We start from the raw sequence: 11,380 nt of genomic DNA on the forward strand, positions 1-11,380 counted from the left end.
CGTCCATGGAGCACATGGGACAGCACATGGCACGTCAACCTCAAATCGCCAACGTTAGAGAGCTCGCACTTGTCCTGCAACGTGAGTGGCGTAAGACCACAAGCTGTTATCGAGACTGACACTGTCCATGAGAAGGCGCTGTGTGGCATGCATTGCAACCAGGGACAGTCATACCCGGTACTGATGTCTTTGGGCCCCTTGTGTGTTCCATTTCCTCTACATTAAAACTGTGTACTTTCCCATGACACTTGTCATTACCAACGTGGAAGTAAGTTATCTGAGTGTGATTGTAGTACCAGCCAACACCATATCAAATTTGGTATGGTGTCAATTTCCCTTTTTACCTCTTGTGCGTTTCAGTATATTTTGGGAATGTCTGCACTGGTCATTTTTTGCCAACAAAGGTCTTACGTTGACATACAAACCTGGGCTCCAGGGGACCCGCAATTACTCGTTGCAGGCGTCTTTACAGAAAATATAAGGGCGTGTAAAACCCCTCCGTTCAAGATGTCAACATGTACACAGAACAATATGATAGTTTGGTGAACAATTTTTGTATCGATGGGAATAAAAATAACAAACAGCAGATGTTGTTGGGTACAGGGAATTCATTGCCGAGTACCGTATCGACATTTAATAGACTATTCCTGATTCCCGTAATTCTGCAGTTCATCGTTCTCCGTTGGAGCCAAACAGACTGAGGAAAGCAACAGGCAACCTCCAGAGGGCCTTATAGCGCGGTCACCTTACTTGACATTACAATGTGCATTCGCAGGACACTCCCCACCAAACAAAATAGCTCCGGGCAAATACTTCAGCTACGTTCATTGTTTGTTGTGTGCGTCTTGCGTCTTGGGGTCACGTGGAATAGCCCCAAGACATGAACACCTTATTGCATAACGTCCACTTCTCAGGTGCGCTGAAGTTTTCTTATCAACAGCCTGCTGCCTCACCCCTCGGGCTGTCTGGTGGCACAGGACAAAAGTGGGTGCGGTTTTAGTTGGCTGCATATTTGTTTTTAATATGCGTGAAATTGCTGGTGCCCCTGATATGAATTGGGTGGTTGTAGATTACACTGTACACATAGCCGTCATAACATATGAACATAAATTTGTCTTTATTATCATTATGTATTATTCGTAGAAGAAAAAATGTTTAAATTAAAATTATTTGGACAATATAGCCAGATGATGTTGTTTTTCTAAATTCGAAATTTGTAAAAAAAATGTAAAATTTGTCCCGGGAACATTGTATTGTGTATATTATAATTGGCGTTTCTTTACTTTAAATATACAATGTCAATTAACGCTGCTTTGTCTCATGTGATCTTTACAGCTTTGAACCAAAACCAAATGCCAAGTATAATTAACAAGATATGCTTCTTATCCAGGATCGTATTGACGTAAGCCTCTACTCTTTACATCGACGGTTGACACATTCGACTGCCCACTGAATCCATTACCAGATACACGCAGCGCTGTCGCGAGTTCAGAAACATCCGTGACTCACCTGTACACACCTGTGCGCATGCGCGGTTGTTGAATTACCTGAATTTTTGAAGTGTTGCGGAAGGAAATTCCCGTCTGAGGTGGGGCTTCTTGGAACTGTAACGACAGACACAACTTTTCCATACGTTAGACAACCTTTTAGCAAGGTAAGTAAGTACTAATGTTTAAGACGATCTACCTGTATTTACTTTATATTACACCTGGCCCCGATGACCTATTTGTGTGTTTTGATAATCAGTGTTCGCCATGTCGTATTATTTGGGAAGCAGCTCTCCCTGTATCAATATAATTCTCTTGCAGTGTAACCGGTTCTCTTGATGATAATCAATTCTGACGAAATAGTAATTGTTTATACTAGATCTTGGTAATTCATAATACAATCGCTTCTTCCATGTTGAAGATTAGCATCAGCGTGTTTAGTAGTAGACAAGTTGGAAATGAAAACAAACCAATATGAAACCCTTTTCGATGCCCAAACTTACAGTGTAACGCTGAGGGAAGTTTGTCTTGGGTATACCCATCATACTTATAATGTTTGGTGTGTTTTTTAACCAACAGGTTCAGTATGTATAATCAGATAATTATTTTTATTGTCAAGCCCTCGTCTTTAAACCGAGTCTATGAATGACTTCACTTACACAGTGGAAAGAATTCCTTTAGTGCCCCAACCTGTCTTCCCTTCATTAAAACCTGTTGTGTACATCATGACATAGGTAATATGATAAAAAACACAGGTTGTGAGAACAAAAGGGATTCTTACCCAGAAACTTTCCATTTTTGCCGGAGTATGCAAGATCACGAACATGACGAGGATGCATTTATTGGTACAAGAGTGATTAAGCTTGAACGTAGTCTGTCATCTAGTCATACAGACCCTGAAGCAAATATATCCAATACAGCCCACGCAAATCTATAATGTTTGGCAAGTCTAGATTACTACAGTATCTGAAAATGAACAAAGTCTCTGGGCTCCTTTTTATTATATTTTTTTTCTGTGAAATATGCTCATTTCAGAGAATAGATGTTAGTCTTGCTTGAAGCATGTGAAGTAACAATTGTCCATTTCCTGACTTCTACAAATTATATTATGTCATCAATCCCACTTGCCTGGATCGATGCTCATGATGGCAATCACTGGATTGCCTGTTCCAGACTCGATTATTTACAGACTGCCGTCATATAGCTTGAATATTGCTGAGTCCAGGTGTTAAACAGCAAACAGTGAGTGTCTAGTCAGCCTAGGTGTTGACAGTCTCATCTCCTTTGAAAAGGTTTTGGCACAAGTGCTTGGAAGTCAAGAAATACAGGCAATCCTACTCTGAAATGATGTTTGCAAACAAACCCCTCCCAGGGACAGGGTTCACTTCCCTTATGGACAGATAACTTGTTGCACACCATCACGTGGGTGAGGGCTGGACAGGTTCACTTCCCTTATGGACAGATAACTTGTTGCACACCATCACGTGGGTGAGGGCTGGACAGGTTCACCTCCCTTATGGACAGATAACTTGTTGCACACCATCACGTGGGTGAGGGCTGGACAGGTTCACTTCCCTTATGGACAGATAACTTGTTGCACTCCATCAGGTGGGTGAGGGCTGGACAGGTTCACTTTCCTTATGGACAGATAACTTGTTGTACACCATCACATGGGTGAGGGCTGGGCAGGTTCACCTCCCTTATGGACAGATAACTTGTTGTACACCATCACATGGGTGAGGGCTGGGCAGGTTCACCTCCCTTATGGACAGATAACTTGTTGTACACCATCACGTCGGTGAGGGCTGGGCAGGTGCAATACAGGCGCAGGAAGCCTGACAGGTTACCACATCTTAGGCTGCATGGCGTTTCAGCACTCCTGAAAACTGTGATACCAATCTTTGACAAAACATATTGTGATGCGGTCTAAATGTGTCAGTATGAGGAAATAAGTGAGTGTATTTCTTTGTGGTTTGTCTATAATGAATGAATTAGAATAATCTTGGTACAGCTAATCTCAGACAAATACTATTTCAAGCATGCCATTATTACCCACCACCCCAACCCTTGAGTAAGCATTACCATGGTTACAAATGCAGCACCTACCTGTGATGCTACATGGATTTTAGTCTTCTAGAAATAAAGGGGGTATGAAAGTAGAAGAAAACAAATCTGTCTTTCAATGGCAATATATTGCTATATGTATCAGGAAATATTGCGACACAAATGCCGGGCAATAATTTAGAAAATGGCACATAAATGCCCTATTACTGGTCCTGTCTCCAGTGAAAATTCATCTCTACAAAACCATAACATTAGCTGAACAAAATGAATGTTTTCCCAACAGTGGTATGGAGTTCCACCTTTCATCTGCTTTCCTCCCACATCACACAGACTCACTTTGTTATAGCTACAACTGACCGCCTCCATGGTCTAGTGGTACTGGTAGAGCATCAGCCCCGAGGGTCGGGGGTCGGGGGTTCAATCCCCGGCTGCGTCATACCAAAAGAGGATACATGATGGTACTTGTTGTTATCCTGTCTGGTGCTTGGCATTATTAAGGGACTAAAACAAGGACTGGTCAGCTCGGACTCAGTATACTGTGTCTGAGTGGGGTATTCATGTTAAACTGCAGCATGGTATCTCATTGGGCTAGCACTATAAAATGGGCATTAGTACAGCCTAGTACAAGCAAGCACAGACATGTATGCACATCGCTATGTAAGTGCAACAATTTTTAAACACAATGTCAAACCCTATTTCACCTCACCTATATTAGCATAAACATGATAAAAATATCCGTCATTCCAGTTGCACAGAACTCACTCTTCTAAATAAGTCAATCAAACATTTCAGCATGACTACCCCAACGCCCGGAGACAATGCAGAGATCTACCGCACGACATCGAAGCAGGTGCTTGTGACCCGTGATCCGGTCTTCTCCCACCCAGCAATCTACCAGGGTCACTTCATTGGCCCCAAGCCCCACTCCTACATGCCGCTTGCCGTGGTTGTGACCATCCTCAACCCCCTCATTGGGCCCTTCGCCATCTTCTTTGCATGTAAGTATCACCACCGTCGCGGGGCTATTTGGGCCAGGCCGTTGTTTTACTGTAAAAATTGGCCTTGATTTTTTAGGGGCGGTCGGGTAGCCTAGTGGTTAAAGCGTTCGCTCGTCACGCCGAAGACCCGGGTTCGATTCCCGACATGGGTACAATGTGTGAAGCCCATTTGTGGTGTCCCCCGCCGTGATATTGCTGGAATATTGCTAAAAGCGACATAAAACCATACTCACTCACTCACTGGCCTTGATTTTGAAAAGACAAACTGTTTGGTTTCAATTTTTTTATGTTTTGAACATCATTTTGTTTATATTTCAAAAGTTAATCATGACAGTTTTTTGCCAATGAATATATCTTGGCATGCCAATGAAGCACGGTAGACATGATTTGGCCTTTTTAGATAGTGTTTACACTACTATCACTATAAGTACCAGCTGACCTGACATAACTAAGGAGAGAAGTTCACAATAATCCTGGTATTAGATTGTTGTGTTCAACATGTTCAATGGAAATCAACCTCATAGTCATTTCATAGAATAGGTCTTCAGCAACCCATGCTTGCCGTAAAAGGCAACTGTTTGTCTTGAGAGGCGACTAACGGGATCAGGTGGTCAGGCTCACTGACTTGGTTGATGCATGTAATTGTATCCCAATTGCGTGGATCGATGCTCATGTCAATCACTGCATTGTCTGGTCCAGACTCGATTATTCACAGACTGCAGTCTGGAATACAGCAGAGAGCGACGTTAAACAACAAATAAACAAACAAAACGAAAGTGATAAACATGTGAGACCTGGATCATATCTGGCTTTCTTTTCGCTGTAAGCTGACGATGTGATATATCTTGAATACTGTTCAAAGTGGCGTCAAAACTAACTGACTATTCACCCTTGTTCATTAAACTGTTTCTCTTTCAGACATGTCAAACCGAGCTTATGGACAAGGTGACCTGAAGTACTCCAACAAGTGGTCCCAGTACGCCTTCATGATGGGGATGATAACGATAGTGGCGTCCGTCCTCATATACATCACCATCGGGTTCGCACTCAGTCCTATAGGCATTAGGGGAAGTTACTCTCTGTGATTGCTGGATGGAGTTTGAACCATATATATGTGTGTATATATTGACAAAGACAACATATTGACAAAATTTATATTTTGCTGTAGATATTGGCTGAAGAAAGTTTCAGGAATCTTGTGACAGTGTAAGATTGTAGTAATTTTATTAAGATACTTGGAAGTTATCAAATATGAAATTAAGAATTTGAATGGTGCTCATTTCAACATGACTTGTGGGGATAGATTTGATTAAGTTTGGGGCAAATAGAATGGTTACAGTGACATCAAGTGATAATGTGGGAAGGCTAGACAAAGCTTGTTTCGACCTGTTAGTTGGTCACAATTTGAACATTTGAGGTGTTCCTGATTTCAACCTGTGCTGGATGTAGCAAAGGAAATGTGTACATCTTAAAAGTTCTGGTAGTTTTAATGTCACTCGTGAATTGAGTGTTACCATTTTTACTGCAATATTTTTTTTAATCAAAATGTAAAAGCAAAGGGATCAGTATCTTCAATATTGTCAATTGCCTGTTTGCTTAGTATTCTTCTAACATGTTTCCTGAAAATTCTGATTATGGACTGTTTTCTTTGGTCAGAAGGCCAATATGCAGGGAACAAATAAGCAAGAAAATGTCAGTATCCTTAAAATGCTCTTGAAGTATAGGCACAAACGATATAGCTTCATTCAAACACTAATTTTACTCTGCCAAATTTGACAAACTCATGTCTAAGACAAGGAGATGCTTTGGTCCACACCTGGCCCATGGTAGAACTTATTATTATACTTTGTATTATTTGTTTTTTTATCAACATGTATTGTGTAGTTTTCTTATTGACACCATGTTCACATGACTGATCACCAGAAAGTATCTTTCCTATAGTTGGTATGGCTAGTTTGAGATTGGAGCCTCTCAATCATTAAAAGACCTTGCCAAACTCCAGATTGTCATGACATTTTGCTAACCCCTCCAGCAGTTTAATACAGAATTGCATGCATATTTATCATGTTCATTAGCGAAAATGTTAAACACCTTATTGTACATTAACAACTTGTATATTTTATGTATTTCATCAATACATATTATTTGCCATGTTTACATTTAGAAAACATCTTAGTAATAGTTTTTTGTAAGCCAATATGAAGTTTTACACAGTGCTTTTTATTTCCATGTGTTGATATAATCTTCGTTATCATTATCATATACCACATTCGTCCTCTATCATACGATGTGTCACATTATAATGTATACCTTTTCTTTTTGAAAACTTAAAAATAATTAAGTAAGCAATATTTGTGAGTGTTATTGGAAGATAATTTCTTCTGTAACCATGGTAACTGACAGCTCTTTAGTGGTTCCCTAAGATTTGAAAGTTAACTGAAGCATCCTCAGAAAAGTCTTATGAGATCTGTGATTAGCTTCCTTGATGTATTAACTGTCCAAGGCACAGTTACACTGTTTCCTTTTCCCGGTAATTGAAAGTAATTTACTGGTTAAATAGGTCATGCTCCCTATCAGACCAATTGCATGTACAGGTATTGTTTAGTGCTGCCATTGCAGTGAACCGCTAAATGTGTTACTGAGCGAGGCCACTGAGTTATTTATAGACAAATGAATACTTCGAACACATTCCAGATATGCATACGTCCACCTGGGGATAACTGAATTAGATATGTTCATCATGCCTGTTGTTTCACCAAAGTGTAAAGTACACTATTCCTTGGCTTTCTTTTTCAGTAGTGGGACCAACGTTTCTATTTCATCGATTGTATCATATTCACGATGATCACTGCATACCGATGTAGCATGTCATGTTTTCACATTCCGTGCCTTCACGATCATTTTGTTAGATCTGTACAAGTCCCATGTAAATGTCAGTGGTAATAGACTGATATTGTAAATAAAACATATCCTTATATAACTCGGTTGTCTTTGTCTATAAGTGTTTGTTGTTTAACATCGCACTCAGCAATTATCGAGCTATATGATGGCAGTCTGTAAGTAAACGAGTCAAATCCAGTGATTGACATCATGAGCATCTACACAATTGGGATACGATGACATGCATCAACCAAGTCTGTGAGCCTGACCACTCGAACCCATTAGTTGTCTCTTGCAACAAACATAGTCACCTCTTACGACAAGAATGTGTTGCTGAAGACCTATTCTACCCTGGATCTTCACGGGCCAGGCTTCAGTGAGGGCACGACAGCCCACATATACATGATAACCAAGGACAAGATGGGACATGATAACCTAGTATTTCCCCAAGTTGTCTTCCCCTAAGTACTCCATGTTCATACTCACCAGCCATTGCTGAGTGCGGTGTTAAACAACAAACACGCAAACAAACAGTGTAGGCCCATATCAGGCTATACACGCCATGAAAACATTGGATTGATTTCAGTGTTTATTACAAAAGTTCATGACATATGTACAAGGAACATACAATAAATCTACAAAACATGCAGTAATCTGACAAAGTCCAGGTGATATCTATTCACCCTCAGCATGCACAACACCAGACAAATACACCTTTAGGACAAGCACATGCATTTTCAACTGGACTCGCTTCAAAGCAAACACTTTTCTGAGAGTATTTTTTTACATGGTCAAAACAAGCTTGTTGCTTTGTTATTGACACCGAAAGGCAATCAAGGCTGTTCAAGTTACTATGCAACCGAAGTAACATCTCTCTATTGTACAATAACAGAGACCGCATCTCATTTAGCTTCATGTTAACTGATGGTATCTCGGTACTGGCAACTGGAACCTACAATTGGCTTCAGTTGCTACTAGAGTAATATAAACATGTTTCTAACACTGGAACAGGGTACATGTGTATGGAAGTTAAACATTCACACGACACTGTCATTAGGAAACTAAATGCCAGTCTTACAACTGGGTTTCAATTGTTTCAAGAGATTTTTAATATGAAATTTGTTACAAAACATTTTTACAAAAACAAGTAAAAGGAAAGTTAACAAAAATTCTTTCCTTCCATCAAGTTTGTAAAATAATATCATCGCGTCATAGGTGTTTAGACATCACACGTTTTTGGATGGCCATGTTTTTTGCAATTACTCGTGCCATAACAAGGGGTGTGGCGTCACACAGACATTAAACTGTAAACATGAGTAAATACTCAAATGATGGCCTGTTTTTAAAATGAAGTCGTATTTTAAAAGTGAGTGAGATGTTTTACAGTTGTTTTAGTGATCAACAAGAAAATTTCAAATGGTTCTTAAGCATCCGAAAACCAAAAAAACGGTGATATTCAAAAGCCATTAGGAATTGAGAAGTAAAACGTTTTGTTCCACTTAAATCCTTTCATAACACCAGTTCAAAGATACTTCTAAGTGATCACTTGAAAAAATATATTTCAAATTTATTAATATTTTACTGATTTTTTTAACAAAACTGTGCTGTAAACTAAGAAATGCTTTACCACAAATAATAACGATAAAGAAAGGGATCTATATTATAAATAACTTGGCCATGATGCAAAACGAGAGTTGAATTGTGTTGCTCTATCTTCACAGCGGGGAAACAGATCTATAACAGAGAGGCTGGCAAGACAAAGGTGTGAAGGATGTGATTTGGGCTGGGACAGGTACTCGGGTCGGGTGGGTACTGAGAAGGACCTGGGTACCAACAGATCTTCCCGGACCCATGGTCGGTCATGTGATACCTTGTTTAATGCCAATAATGTTCTTAAACTATATGGTTACACTACAAGTCACTAATTTTCCCATTGCTTTCTGACTATGCACCCAGGCTTATATATGTTTGAATAAAGATATAACTTCAGTCAACATCAGTGTATGCATGACCAGTATTTAAACACATTTTGTCCAGGGTTACAGTCAAACTATTCCCAATCGGACATTTTGTACCTATCTCTTGTGACCTACAGCAGGTACCCGGGTAGGGTCGTGGAATGGGTGGGTGGGTACCCGGGGAGGGTCGTGGAATAGGTGGGTGGGTTTGGTCTCGTCCCAGCCCTAGATGTGATGAGAACAACTCCAGTCCCTGAAAGAATCTGCTGGTAAAAGTTCTGTAGCAGATTTTTCTTAAATTCTTGTTCCATTGTAAGAAATAATAATCTGTCCTTACAAATAAACATTTCCACATAAATAGAGCTGTGGACTTATTCAGGGACAAGCTTGTTCGCAAAATAAATAAATGCAAGCATACACATGTTAACTAAGACAAGAAATGACTTCAAAATGCAAAGCTATGTTTTAGTGTGATGACAAACAGCAAGGTGTTATGCATGTGTCTGTTTAACAGACTTTTGCATCATGCATGTTTTATAAAGTACACAATTCAAGGGAGGCAACTCTGACTCATGAAGAAATAACAACTAAGTACAAATACATGAAATAAGTTTGTTTACAAGACAAGTCTATTGTGTCTGAAGTAGTGCATTATGACACGAGTTGGTGAAATAATACAACTGTGAAAATCCTTCATATTATTTTGACCAATTATGAACATTATTATTCATATTACTTCAACATATTCTAAATTGTCCAGCTCCTATATAGCACAAATAGTGTGACTGGGGTCAATCAGTTAAGTCTCTTCTAAACAAAAGCTGTGCTTCTTACCAAACACTTGTACTTGTCAAACACTTAACACCTCACACTAACATCTGTCAACTAAAATCACTCCCTGATCTTGGTCTAATCTTGACATAACCACCTGAGCTCCAGACATGAAACAATCTGAGCTCGATGTGAAACCACCTAAGCTCCAGACCTGAAACCATCTGAGCTCCAGACCTGAAACCACCTGAGCTCCAGACCTGAAATCACCTGAGCTCCAGACGAGAAACAATCTGAGCTCGATGTGAAACCACCTGAGCTCCAGACATGAAACAATCTGAGCTCGATGTGAAACCACCTGAGCTCCAGACCTGAAACCACCTGAGCTCCAGACCTGAAATCACCTGAGCTCTTGACATGAAATCGCCTTTGGAATTTAACTATCTGTGTTGCAGACTTTCTGCAGAATAAACAAGAATTTGTCACTATGATAGTAATCTCCCCATTAAAAGTCTTCAACAGCTTGTTCATACATCCCAGGTAACAGACTGTCCTCCAGGACAAGGGCCAAGTCATCCAACCTGTGACTGGATGGATCAACACTCAAGACACTATCAGCATTCCATATATACATTCAAGCTGCTGCCATCCACACTGGATAGAATATAAATATGGAATCAAAGAAATATGGATCTAAACCCCAAATTACAATTTTACCACCATTCAGATTTTGATTGGTTCCTGAGCTGGGGAGAAGACCTATCCTGACAATTTCTGAAATGTTCTGCTATCCTGAACTATTGAATTTTTCTCAGTCCCATATATCTTGGTCCACTTTTCAAATATTTCTTTATTCATCTATCTTATATTGATTGTCTCCTGAAGACACCTTGCATACAGAGTGATATGCAGAATAAATCAGTTCTCTGCTGATAACATCTTGTAGTCAGAGCTGTAGGTAGAATAAATCAGTTATCTCCTGATAACATCTTGTAATCAGAGTGGTACGCAGAGGTATCTCCTGCTGAAATCTCATTTACAGAGTGGTAGGTGGAACAAATCAGTTATCGCCGGCAGACATCTTGTACACAGAATGATAGGCATTTCTCAACAAGGCATAGGGGAAGCATGACTCTAGCAGATCCATTGTCAGGAATGGTGATTCTTGGACAATCTGGAACAAAATATTTTCATTAAAGCAGTTTACAGTAAAGAGAAAAAC

The 11,380-nt window shown here is 39.9% G+C and overlaps 2 protein-coding genes across 8 annotated transcripts in view; one reads left to right on the forward strand and one right to left on the reverse strand.

Annotated features, from left to right (window-relative positions):
- The first annotated feature begins 1,510 nt into the window (after positions 1-1,510).
- Positions 1,511-5,657, forward strand: LOC139466850 (uncharacterized). The gene is made up of 3 exons (XM_071248588.1): positions 1,511-1,654; positions 4,344-4,549; positions 5,468-5,657. Exons 2-3 carry the CDS (start codon positions 4,345-4,347, stop codon positions 5,632-5,634), a joined length of 372 nt encoding a protein of 123 aa, XP_071104689.1. The 5' UTR covers positions 1,511-1,654; position 4,344; the 3' UTR covers positions 5,635-5,657.
- Positions 5,658-8,022: 2,365 nt separating this feature from the next.
- Positions 8,023-11,380, reverse strand: part of LOC139466851 (nck-associated protein 1-like) — a 57,719-nt gene continuing 54,361 nt past the window's right edge. For 5 of the 7 annotated variants that reach the window (XM_071248593.1, XM_071248592.1, XM_071248591.1 and 2 more), the window contains one exon: positions 8,023-11,332. In XM_071248593.1, coding sequence (XP_071104694.1) covers positions 11,219-11,332 — 114 coding nt within the window. In that variant the 3' untranslated portion in view covers positions 8,023-11,218. The remainder of the gene's footprint in view (positions 11,333-11,380) is intronic. The other 2 variants (XR_011653631.1, XR_011653632.1) reach the window with 2 other exon arrangements.

Source organism: Haliotis cracherodii, unplaced genomic scaffold, assembly GCF_022045235.1.
Source record: "Haliotis cracherodii isolate W230 unplaced genomic scaffold, xgHalCrac1.p SCAF_19, whole genome shotgun sequence".
Taxonomy (NCBI): Eukaryota; Metazoa; Mollusca; class Gastropoda; order Lepetellida; family Haliotidae; genus Haliotis; species Haliotis cracherodii.